This window comes from Corylus avellana, chromosome ca1 (genome assembly GCF_901000735.1).
Source record: "Corylus avellana chromosome ca1, CavTom2PMs-1.0".
Lineage (NCBI taxonomy): Eukaryota > Viridiplantae > Streptophyta > Magnoliopsida > Fagales > Betulaceae > Corylus > Corylus avellana.
The window spans coordinates 37,490,852-37,504,336 of record NC_081541.1 but is presented as its reverse complement, the minus strand read 5'-3'; the positions used below and the strand labels follow the sequence as shown (position 1 = coordinate 37,504,336).

The following is a 13,485-nucleotide window of genomic DNA, read 5'->3' as shown; positions in this document are numbered from 1 at the left end:
GAAACACATCAAATATCCAACTCCAACACATAATAGTTTATCACATTCAATTAAAAGATATAAATCAAGCAATTGAATGAAAATCTACAACATCCTTATTCGAAGTCAAAATTGTATAAACAAAATACGAGAATACATGAGTTTGTCAATGACGAAGCTTCATCTTCAACCTTAGTTGAAAGATTTAGCCTCTCATGATAACAAAAATAATCACCAATTGAATTGTCATCATTGAAAGAATAAAACTTACAATGGAAAACAAAGCAAAAGCTTCCCCACGGCAATACGTCGTAATTCAGCTTAAAACGGCCTCCTTCAATTGTGAGGCTTAGAGGTCTATTTATATGGCTTAGGAGAGCCCTAGAAGCCCTAGTAATCCTAGGAATTTCGGAGATTTAAGTCCAAGCCCAATTAGGATAAAAAAAACCTAAGCCCAAATCGGAATAGGATTCGCCCAGAATTGCGGTCCTATCTTGCGGCATGATTTTGGCCTTGCGGAGCTCCGAATTGGGAAAATGCTATTTCACAAGGAATTGTAGTAGTTTGAGTTAGATTTCCAATGCCGCTTGAATCACCTCAATCGGATATCTGAGATGAAAGTTATGGTCAAAATACCGAGACGTATTCAGAATCCAATTTTGCATCCAATCCGATTTGACTTCAAATTGAGAAATTCCGAATTAATCCTTTCCTTTATTTGATTAACCTTTAACCATGATTGGTTAAGCTTAACCATATCCTCTAGGTCTTCCCAATTTGCCCCTTTAAGCTTGGAATTTTTCCAGAAATGCTTTCTTTTCTTCCAAAAGCCTATAAAACAAAGAAAATACAAAAAGGCAGTAAAATGTCCTAATTAACCAAAACCAAAGGATTAAAACATGCAAGTTAAGGGCTGAAAATATAAATATTTTAGCACTTATCATGCAACAACTAGGTAGTTTTGGGGGGGATCAATTGAAACTCTTCAAAGTTTGGGGACATTACAATTTCGGTGTAAGTTTTAGGGAGTAAGTACAATTTTTATAACTTTTTTGGGATAAAGTGGGACTTTAAGATTTAAATAAACAATGCAGGAGGTGGAAAGTATTGTCCCTCCCAGGTTTAAGGAATATCGGAACCAAGATGGTTTTACTCCTAGGCAATTGTTTACGAAGAACCATAAGGACTTGATGAAAGAAGGAGAGAAATGGATGAAGGGCACTGCAACTTCTTGTACAGTAGTAGGCGCTCTCATTGTTACTATTATGTTTGCTGCAGCATTTACTGTTCCAGGTGGTAACAAACAAGATACTGGCTTTCCTATATTCTCAGATGAAAAAGTGTTCATGCTCTTTATAATCTCTGATGCCTTGTCGCTCTTTTCCGCTGCAACTTCAGTCTTGATGTTTTTGGGAATCCTAACTTCACGCTATGCAGAAGACGATTTCCTTGAATCCTTGCCAAGAAAGATGATCATAGGCCTTTCGACTCTTTTCTTTTCCATTGCGACCATGATGATAGCCTTTTGTGCTACTCTTTATATTATGCTACAGAGACAATCATGGATAATCATTCCTCTAATTTGTTTGGCTAGTGTACCCATCACCTTATTTATATTGGTGCAGTTTCCCCTTCTAGTTGAGTTGTTCATTTCAACTTACGGACCAGGCATCTTCGACAAGAAAATGAAGCAATGGGTATAGCTTTATTCATTTTGATGTATAATGTAAACATCCTCCACTAAGAATTGGCATACCAGCCAAAACTGTGATTTTTTTTTTTCTCCCTTTTTCACGGACTAATGGCTGATAAATTTTTTGTTGGTTTACTTTGTATATTTTGTGATTCATTCAACTGGTTTTAGACCAATTATCATTTAATCATTTAATCTTTTTATTTTATTTTAATTTTATATTGTTCCAAATATAATCTCTTTGAAGCACGCACAACAGCACAGAGCCTCATTTGGGCATCACCGGTTCATGACAGGTCCTCCAAGCAGCTTGACTTGGAGGTAATCTTGTAGAGCCCAGAACGGCTTCACACTGTACCTTATCGGTCAATCCATTGGAAGTCAAGCAAAAATAACATCAAATTATGAAAATTTAGGTTGATTCCTTTTCTTGCAGAGCTAGGACGTTTTTTTTTTTTTTTTTTTTTTTTGGCAATAATAAGATAATTTGTTTTTTTCTTTCTTTTCTTCTCCTTATATACTATGTTTTTACTGTATACAAAAAATGTGATAAACACAATACAAAAGGAAATGAAGTATTTTATAACATAATATTTGTATCACAGCAAATATATCTACCAAAACTTCATAAATATGTGTCAATATATCATTAAGGTACGCTTTACCTAGGTCCAAAGTGTCCGTGACAAGAGTTGGTACATGAAGTGACGTTCCCGGCTGTAGAAGGATTCCTGGTCATAAAAAAAGAAATCGTAAAAGTAACGGGTGGCAATGTACATGGTTAGAAAGAACAATAGCCTGATTGGCACATGAATGTTCTTTCTTTTTCTTTTCAAAATTGTAGAGTAAGATATATATATATCCAAAATATATATCCAAAACCTTCTCAGAAGTACTTTAATATTCCGACATGTGGCGTGAATCATTTTTTTAAACAGACAAATAATTTTTTAAGACATTTTTTTTTAATCGATTTTTTCAAAGTGAGCAAGTTTTTACTTAAAAAATCGGTAATTAAGGGCATTTAATTATATTTTAAGAGTTTTTTTGTATATAAATTATTCAATAAATTAAGCATTATTAATATACAAATCCAATATGGAAACAAATAATATAAATCATATTTTTTTTCCTCTCTCCACGTTTTCATATTTTTTAAGTAGTGAACGGGTCCTTAAAATAAATTGAACCGGTCCTTTCATATATGTATTAATACCTTAAGAAATCATAATTAAAATCCAATATATGTGATTTAAAAAAAATAAAAAATCATAAAATTCGTAGTGTATAGTATATATATATATATACTCAGGAGCTATATATATATATATATATATATATATATATATATATATATATATTGGATTTTTTTTTTTTTTTTGAAAACAAAAAAACCAAAAACAAAAAATCGTTTATGTGATAATCGTTGTGGTTCAATTCTTACAAAAGTGGTGGATTTGGTGCTTGGAAAAGTATACTATTTTCGATCTAATATATTATTATTTTTGAAAGTGAGTTTTGATTTAAATTTTTACTCTCTATACACACTGAAAATACTAAAATTTCGCATAATCCAGGGAACCAACAATTTATGAATTTGATTGTAGCAAAAGAAAGTATATATAAAGATAGTTATTTCATTTGTTTGTCTTTATTTTTAATGGTTTTGTTCTTCCGTTTCCAATTTTTTGTTCAAATTTACATATATTATATTTTATTTCTACTCTAACAATAGTTTATTTTACGTATATATGCGAATTAAGGTGGTTGAAAGAAAAATGTGCCTAAATCTTGAAATTAAATTAAAATGATTTACTCAAATAGTTTTTTGAATTTTTTGCTTTTGAACGCAAAGTAAAACACAATTTTATTAAAAAAGTCCTCTCTAGGTTTCTCTCTCTGAGTTTGACCTAGCGGCGAGGGAAAAGTCTTCTCCGTCTTGCGGGCGAGAAGGGTTAGTTAGCAGGTTTCAACACAACAACGACAGTAGGATGGCGGATGATCTGGAAGATCTGTGCGGCAAGATTTCTCTCACTGGGGGGAAAAGGTAGGGATCACAGTCACGGAAGGTGAGTTCGCAGAAGGAAGGGAATCGAAGAGAGGTGTTTGGTGGGCAGAATTGGAGGAGTGCGAAAGATTAATCAAAAAGCATTTAAAACCATGCTGGCTTGGCTATGGAGGATGGCAGGGACAGTGGTATTCAAAGAAGTTCTAGACAACGTATTGTTGTTCGAATTCACCGAAGTTGAAGACAAAAAAAGGGTATTAGAGGGGCGGCCATGGTGCTTTGATAGTTAGATGCTTTGATAGTTAGATATATTGGTGTTAAACGAGTTCGACGGGAGTATACCACTGTCCCAGATGCAGTCAGTCATACACCTTATTGGATACAAGTTCATGACACGCCTCTTCTATGCATGACAAAGGGGTAGGTGTTAAAATTGGGGAATCAATGGGAGAGATAGAAGATGTAGATGTGGCAGGGGACGGCTCCGGTTGGGGAAGGTGTTTACGCATCCGGGTATGTATTGATCTTGGTAAACCACTCGAAAGAGGTAGAGGGTTGAATCTTCTGGGGAAATCTCACTAGGTTAATTTTAAGTACGAAAGGATGGCCCTATTTTGTTTTCACTGCGGCAAAATCATCCACGGAGACAAAGGATGCCCAAAAAGGTTGAACCCACGCAAAAGCTTAGAGGAAGGAGAGAGACAGTGAGGGGTATGGCTGAGGGAGGATGATCAAAAGAGGAGATATGGAGGAGGAGCAGGCTCTGGCTACAAGCAAGAGGAAGGAAGAATGGATGACGGCTAGCAAGCACATGGAAATTACACTAACGTGGAGAAGGCCGGCTCTTCAGGGAACCCTAGTCCTTTCCACAATTTTCGGAAAGAGGCCAGCAGTGACTCTTGGCACGTGGAGTGAGCGAGAAGTTTTCACAAAAAGATGACTTGGGCACGAGTGCACAAGATCGGGTGGGAAATGCACTATTAACGGAGATGGAGTTTGGGGCACGGGCAAACAAGTAGAAGCAGAAGGCCGGGATGGGTATGCATGCAAAACCATGACATGCATAACCTAGAATCAAGATTAAATATAACTCAATTTAAAAGATGATTGATTTGTTTTGTTTTTAAACTAAATGCATAATAATGATGAGAGATAGAATAGGGGGTTGATTTCATCACTAACCGCATAACAATGGTTAATCATAAATATAAGGAAAATTCATATTATGCGTGATATAGGGTTCATCTCACTCGAGTAGTTAAGAAAATACCTTCATTAAGAAATAAGTATAATCTATCTTCGGTTGGCACTGACGGTCCACCTAACCACTAAGATGCGGTACGATCCGTCTTCTCTAAGTATGAATTATCTAATTCCTTAATAGGCTACACACAATCAAGGAATAATCATAATTCATCTTTGGTTGGTACGAATTATCTACTTAAATTACATTAAACTATGGTGTAGTACAATACTTCTTCTCTAGGCATGGCCTATTAAATCATAATGATCATATGTTAGTTAAAACCGTTGTATAACAATCATTCATATAATTATAGAAAATATGAAGGGTTAAGTTCTTCAAGAAAGAAGAAATTGTTCTTCATGTTCTTGAACAATAAAGAACACATTCTTAGAGAAGCAAAAAGATTTTTGCCCAAAGCCAGGAGTAGCCATTTATATCCAAGTAAATGTTCTTCATCCTTGCAATTTAATTTTAAATACCAACGTTCTTCACATGCTCTTCATAAAGGAACTTGGCATGGGAATTCAATTCATTCTGTTACGCAAATACTTTGATTTGCAATCCTATTCCCAACACCTGTAACACCCTTGAGAATTAACTAAACTATAGTTAACATGGTGCGCCTTCCAAGACCTATTCACAACGTAAATAAGTCTCAAGGGATGTATCTAACTAGTTTACTTTGTATAAAATAAGCAACAAAAATAATTGCAACTTAATACAATATAGCATATCTAAATAATTCCATTAATCATTAAATATCCATAGAAAATAACAAATCTCTCGAGAGAAATAACTTAAAAACCAAAGCGTTATAATTCCCAAAATAACCTCAAACCATCAATAAGTAAAGGAAACTGCAAACATTTTAAAAATCTCAAATACACATGAAATATCAAGGTCAAGTCCTAAAAAGATAAATTAGATAAATAATCTCGATCCTCTTGCTACGCTTACCCTCATTTCTATCCCACATGGTTTGGTGCTACTTTGAGTCTAGTTCCTCAAAGATGGGCCTGACTATATCCTTCACAAGTACATATTGTCTCATATGGCTCACCAATTAATGATTGACTAATTGCAAAACACAATTGTGTTTCATGGGTGGAAAGAAAAATCAAATATAAGTCCACCACTTAGTAACGTAAAATCACATGCAAGGCAATTATCCATTTTGTGAACTCATAGTTTTATAAAAATGTTTTTTTAACATTAAAATACATAATCATGTAAGACAATTGATAGTTAGGAGTATAAACGAGCCGAGCTTGAGCGAGTAGTACTAACTCGAGCTTGGCTCGTTTGATTTTGTGTCAAGCTCGAGCTCACAACGAGTCGTATTATTAAAAAATTTTATTTGAGTTTAAAAAAAAAAATCTAAGCAGAAACCAAAATAGAGAGAGAATGACGATCCCAAAACACTAAACACAAATGAAAGAGACTAATCTAAGATCTTACGTGATAATCTCATTATATGCCATATGCTCAATTTTGCTCAATTAAATAAATAAGTCAATAATTACTTTATTCAATGTCATACAAATAGAAACATTGAGATTTATGGCATTATCCCCAATAAAGAAACATTTTGCATGCAAAATATTTACGTGTTCAATGAGGCTATTAATTTAACCACTAGGGGTGAGTCACAATTAGGGGCGGATCCAGGGGGTCGGGGGGGGGGCACATGCCCCCCCTCAACCGCGAAAAATTCCCCTTACCCCTGTAAAAAAATTCGTATGCCTTAGTTTCCCCCTCTCAGCTATTCATAGGGGGCAAATATTTTCTAAGAGCACCAAGATTTACGACTTGTTGAAGTAATTTTCTTTCTGCTCAGGCCGTTTGAAATTTAGGTCAAAGTTCAAATGTGTGTTGAAGAAGACGAAGGACAAAGGTTGACAAAGTTTAGATGTGCGTTTTAACAAAACGCTCCGTTTAAGCAATATAAAACGCACCGTTTACTAACGTTGAGAAGCGCGAGGGTTGGGCTTTGGGTTTTGACGAAAACTCTGAAGCTTCGAAACTGCAAACCATATTTAATATATTTAAATAACTTATTTGATTGCTTCGACTCAAATTGAATTTGTTTTTTTTGAAATATGTGCTTACTTTAACAAATTATACTTAAAAATCTGCCACGTTAAAAACAACCTCTGCCACTTTTGAAATTCCACAATAAGTGTGAAAGCATTACGTAGGATCTATGGCTATGTTTGATTTTCCCCATAAAATGGTTTTTTAAAACTGGTTTCATTTTCATTAAAAACAAAAAACAAAAAAAGTTACAATGATCCATTTTCAGTTTTTTTTTTTTTTTTTTTCGTATAAACTTATCATATTGATGTTCTATGAAAACTTATTGTTTTTAGTAATAATTATGTCGCAGTTTTTAAAATATATTTGTCAAATCATTTTGTTTTCAAAAATAATAATTACTCGGTGTATAGCATGCTATACTGCTATTTGCCTATTTGACAAATCAAAGAATTAGAAGCTATTCAACATTTCAAAAATTTTACAATTTGTAAAGCCAAGGGAAATGACTTGCTTCGTTGTATGATAAGCAATGTGTAACATCTGGCCCTTAAAGTAGGCCATGCATGACGTCTAGATCTGGCCATAGCGTCTTTATTAATGTGCTTCTTTTTCAATTCTTTTAGACTCTGAATTTTGAGGTTATGACTCTTGTAATGTGATCTATCGCTGCGAGGAAGAAAACGCTAATGAATCATGTGGAACAGTGCAAGAAAAATTTGATAGTCTTATTTGATGACTTAAGTCTGGCCCTTGTTGGTCTTGTTTGATGACTCAGACTCATTTTTGGCCTAAGTTGACCCTTATTTTAGCCTATAGTTAGTCATATTTTGGCTCATTATTTGGCCTATTGTTGTTAAAGACCCATCTTCGGTCAGTGTCGCTGAACGCCACAAACTCTAGTCACCGGATGCCACCAAGTCTAGTGAGTTTTTGGCCATCATCTCCTACCCACACCGCCGGCCACCATCTCCAGCCTCCATTGTCAACTGCTACCATCTCTAGGAAAAAAAAAGTAAAAGTAAGAGAAAAAGAAACAAAGAAACACCCTTATTTTCAATCTCAAGCTTCTAGAATTTTTAACCTTAATTTTTAGGGAAAAATGCAAAATCATTCCTTGTGGTTTACCTGATTTACAATTAACTCTATATAGTATCAAAATGAACTCAAAGGTCCCTCATGTATGCCAAAAAAATAATTTAGCCCATACAGTCAAATTTTGTTCACTAACTTAATAAATTCTGATAGCGTGAAACGTTAGAGCCAATAGAATTGTGATATTTGTCATATTTAAGTTAATGCCACACTAACAGAATATGTTAAATTAATGGATGGAATTCAATTAATACCATACCTCACTTACTTTGTCAAGCCTATATCAATTCAAATCTCCTTAATTTTTATTTTTATTAATTTATAGTTTCATCTAACTAAGTTTGTGTTGTTTCAATTGTTGATAAAGGAATCAAGGATTTATATGAAATGAAGTTGGTCAATGTCCAGTCCCATGAACTTCTAGATCACATGTGCAAAGAAGTATGAATTAGTGAGAACATGTGTCCCTTTAAAGAAGCCATCTTCCGTTCTATCGCGAGGGGGAGTTTTGAATTTGTTTTTCGTATAGTCAAAGCAAAATCAAATCTTATGTGGTGCCGTGGCAAAGACTCAATGTCCATATTTGCATTTGCTATACTACAACATCAAGCAAAAATCTTTAGTCATATATATGGGCTTCCTGTGAAAACCTCTATGGCAACTTGGGCTTGATGACAAACACAATATCATATTACATATGATAGGAAGGACAGAAGCTTCAATTCAATTTAATCAAATTCAAGGTGCATCTGCAAGAAGTACAAATGGTTTAAGGGCCGGTAATCTCTCGCATTCCAAACTTTTCTCATATACTCTCCCTATTGGATGCAGCTTACATGCTGTTGACAAAATAACTGCATAGCTGCTGTTAAAATTTGAACGGTTCAGATTTAATACTAGTAGTTTTACACTTACGATGTTGATTTAACAAAAAGGCAAAGCAAACGACGTTGGATTCAAGAGACTGAACCACACTCGTTCCTCCACCACCTCTTGCTCTCGCTCCCACCGCTGTGACTTCCTTTCCCATCTTTCTTTCTCTTTCTCTTCGAAGATTTATGTTAGCTTTACTTAAAAATTTGGGTCTGCTTAATATTTTCATGGATTTGTGAGTTTGCTTAAAAGCTTTGTTCCCAATTACTCCAGTAATTCCACAGACATCTCCCCATTTGGTATCAATAGTTTATGAGTCTGGGCGTGGATGTTCACAAATATGGTTAATATTTTCTTGGATCGGTGAGTTTGCTTAAAATATTTGTTTCGTCAATTACTCCTCTTTTTGGGGCTTTTGAAGAGGAAAATAGGGGGAAAAAAACACTGGTAATTGTAAAGCAGCAAGGAAATAAAAACATGGAAAAGAGGAATATGAAAGGAGTGTCCCTATCTAATCCATTTTGTTTCGTCTTTTTTATCCCTTCCATGCCCAGCGTCTTGTCCTCAAATTTCCTTTCCAGAAACCCCTTTCAGCCGAACACAGACTGAGAGAGCTTGAGACTGAAAAATAAAATGGTGACTGGATTAAGAAGAGCATTCTGTAATAATCGTCTTTCTCCCAAATCTCTCTCTTGCTTCTCATTCCTCAAAGCCTTGTGTCTCTCCATAAGCACTCTTCCGCCAGAAAATAAACGGCGTTTGTTTTTCTTTCGGTCAGTCACAACGTCTGATAAAACTGCTATTATTAAATCTAGACCGTTCAACTACTAGTTTTAAATCTGGACCTTTCAAATTTTAACAGCAGCTATGCGGTTATTTTATCAACCGCATGTAAGCCCGATCCCTCACTATTAACTACTAGGAATAGTACCGTACAAACCAAATGGAACTTCATATTTTAAAATAAAATTTGTTGCATTTTTTATATTCATAATGTTTGGATAATTTTGATTCACGAGATGAATTGAATTCCTCGCTGTATTGTATGTGATTTAGGTGCTTTAACTCCAATTAATGCACAAATTAAATATCTAAATGGGGTATTTTGTTTGCAATGACGATAATATTTACTATTTTTGATATAATGATTTGCCTTGATCATTGATGTGGAGAGTCGTACCTACGTTGTTGATGCATTTAGAATGCAATGAGTTGGACTACTAATTGAATGCATTTCTTAGAAGTTAGATCTACTAATTGCAAAGACTCTTAATTTTGAGAAAACATGTTCTGCAAACAGTTTTCACTTGACGAAGGATCTGGGAGACGTGTAGTGGTAAGCTGTGAGCAATGTAAAAATTTAATGTCCCACATGATATGGCACATATGAGTATTTATTAGACTCCTTAAGTTATGAGATTATTTAATCCTAATCCTTAATAAACTGTTGATTAATTAAGAGAAGTGGTTTCCTATTGAATTAACTCTTACTTTGATGGGAAGTTGAGCTATAAAGGAATAAAGGAAACCGGTCCTCTCTCAACCCTATAAATGTACGCAATTTTCATCATCTTCGTGTACCTTAAGTGGGTCAAGCGAGATAAACCGATTTCTGGTGTTTAGGCTTTTAAAGAAGAATTAAAGAAGCAATGGATTCTGGTATGTTTTCTTTTATCAATTTATTGTGAAATTCATGATAGTAAAGATCTGGAAGTTATAGTATGTTATGTCCATTTTATGTTTTACAAGCAAAACAAAAGTTGTTGAAACTTGGAGAAACCCAGATCAGTGAGATCTTCTAGTGGGGTTCGTGGGAGGCTCAAGCACACTTGATGTGGGTGGGGCATATGGTCGTGAAGAGGGGCTGCGGGATGCACACCGAGTGGACTCAACGGTGGAAGGCGGAGGCTAGTTCAATTGGGGCTGCATTCAAGTTGGGATTATATATATTCCTAACTTGAATATATATAAACACGAACAAAACAAATTGCAGCTGAGAAGAAAACACGAGCACATGGAGATTGGGAAAAGGAGAACAGAGTCTAAGAGAGAGAGCGGGAGAGAGAGGGGGAAGCTCTAGTGGTTGTAAAATGGACAAACAAATTTGTATAATGTAAAATAGGCCATGGAGCGGTGCAACATCAGTCTTCGTTAACGATAGGCATGTAAAATAGGCCTGATGTAAAATAGGCATGTAACTACTAATTTAAAAGTATAGATGGCGAATAGGATTCTAGATCCTTTAGTGTTTTGAACACAAACAAACAAATAAAATAAATAAATAAAGTTCAAGTTGTTGGGATGAAGTAAATAAAGTTTAAATATAAATCTATCAAGTTAAAATACTGATTAAACGATCATACTCATCCTTTTAACTGATGATTTGATGTGATATTTATCTTACCTTCATAATTCACTTCTTTTTCATTTAGTTATATGACGTATTGAGCTTTAATGTTTATATTTACTTTTCCTACGCATAAGGTTAGATTCTCTGTCTTTATACTATTGTCATTAACCAATAGGGTATGAAGTTTATACATTAGTAGTTTGTTTTTTTTTTTGAAATACTATACTTACCCTTCTTAAACTTGCATCTAAATTGGAATGTCCTTCCAAACTTTAAAAAGTTGCAATTGACCTCCAAACTACCTAATCCTTTCACTTAGTCCTCTCCATTAGAATCTTCTATTAAATCCGATGAAAATTGAGTGAAATTTCCATTATACCCCTATCATTTCGCTAAAAATACAATTATGTCCTTTGAATAAAAAATTAACTAGACATGGAGACACACGGCCTTGCCATGGGTTTCGTCCCACAATGTTTTTTTATGTCATGTGGGGGTATTATTATCATTTTTTTTTTTCGTCAAATTTAATGGAAAATCCCAACCTAGGGGACTATGTGTAACTGCTATATAGGTAGTTTGGGGGGACAATTGAAACTCTTCAAATTTTGGGAGAAATTTGAATTCAAGTATAAATTTGAGGTTTACCTAATTTGCAATTAACTCTATGTGGTATCAAAATGAACTCAAAGGTCCCCCACGTATGCCAAAAAAATAATTTAGTTCATACAATCAAATTTCGTTCACTAACTTAACAAATTCTGATAGTGTAAAACGTTAGAGCCAATAAAATTGTGATATTTGTCATATTTAATTTAGTATCACACTAACAGAAGCTGTTAAATTAATGGACGGAATTCAATTAATATCATTGGTATGCTACGTCAATTCAATTAATATCATTGGTATGCTATGTCAATTCAATTAATACCATACCTCACTTACTTTGTCAAGCCTATATCAATTCAAATCTCCTTAATTTATATTTTTATTAATTTATAGTTTCATCTAGCTAAGTTTGTACTGTTTCAATTGTTGATAAAGGAATCAAGGATTTATATGAAATGAAGTTAGTCAATGTCCAGTCCCATGAACTTCTAGATCACATGTGCAAAGAAGTATGAATTAGTGAGAACATGCGTCCTTTTAAAGAAGCCATCTTCCGTTCTATCGCGAGGGGGAGTTTTGAATTTGTTTTTCTTAAAGTCAAAGCAAAATCAAATCTTATGGCGAAGATTCAATGTCCATATTTGCATTTGCTATACTACATCGTCAAGCAAAAATCTTTAGTCTTATATTGGGCTTCCTGTGAAAACCTCTATGGCAACTTGGGCTTGATGACAAACACAATATCATATTACATATGATAGGAAGGACAGAAGCTTCATTTCAATTTATTCAAATTCAAGGTGCATCTGCAAGAACTACAATGGTTTAGGTAATCTCTCGCATTCCAAACTTTTCTTATATACTCTCACTCTTAATTACTAGGAATAGTACCGTACAAACCAAATGGAACTTCATATTTTAAAATAAAATTCGTTGCATTTTTTATAATGATTTTTTGGCATTTTTTATATTTACTATTTCTGATATAATGATTTGCCTTGATCATTGAAGTGGAGAGTCGTACTTACGTTGTTGATGCATTTAGAATGCAATGAGTTGGACTACTAAATGAATGCATTTCTTAGAAGTTAGATCTACTAATTGCAAAGACTCTTAATTTTGAGAAAACATGTTCTGCAAACAGTTGTCACTTGACGAAGGATCTGGGAGACGTGTAGTGGTAAGATGTGAGCAAAACGAAGGTGGTTGAAACTTGGAGAAACCCAGATCAGTGAGATCTTCTGGTGGGGTTCGTGGGAGGCTCAAGCACACTTGATGTGGGTGGGGCATATGGTCGTGAAGAGGGGCTGCGGGGTGCACACCGAGTGGACTCAACGGTGGAAGGCGGAGGCTAGTTCAATTGGGGCAGCATTCAAGTTGGGATTATATATATTCCCAACTTGAATATATATAAACACGAACAAAACAAATTTCAGTTGAGAAGAAAACACGAGCACATGGAGATTGGGAAAGGGAGAACAGAGTCTAAGAGAGAGAGCGGGAGAGAGAGGGGGAAGCTCTAGTGGTTGAAAAATGGGCAAACAAATTTGTATAATGTAAAATAGGCCATGGAGCGGTGCAACATCGGTCTTTGTTAC

General features: G+C 34.7%; 1 protein-coding gene across 1 annotated transcript; it reads left to right on the top strand.

Moving 5' to 3' along the window:
• The first annotated feature begins 999 nt into the window (after positions 1 to 999).
• LOC132168049 (ankyrin repeat-containing protein ITN1-like) lies at positions 1,000 to 1,833 on the top strand. Its single transcript, XM_059579117.1, has one exon. The coding sequence runs from the start codon at positions 1,068 to 1,070 to the stop codon at positions 1,680 to 1,682; it is 615 nt and encodes a 204-aa protein (XP_059435100.1). The 5' UTR covers positions 1,000 to 1,067; the 3' UTR covers positions 1,683 to 1,833.
• The last annotated feature ends 11,652 nt before the right edge of the window (positions 1,834 to 13,485 follow it).

What these genes read in the sequence shown, in the direction of transcription:
- LOC132168049 (XM_059579117.1), top strand. Translation starts at nt 1,068, where the DNA reads ATGCAGGAGGTGGAAAGTATTGTCCCTCCCAGGTTTAAGGAATATCGG.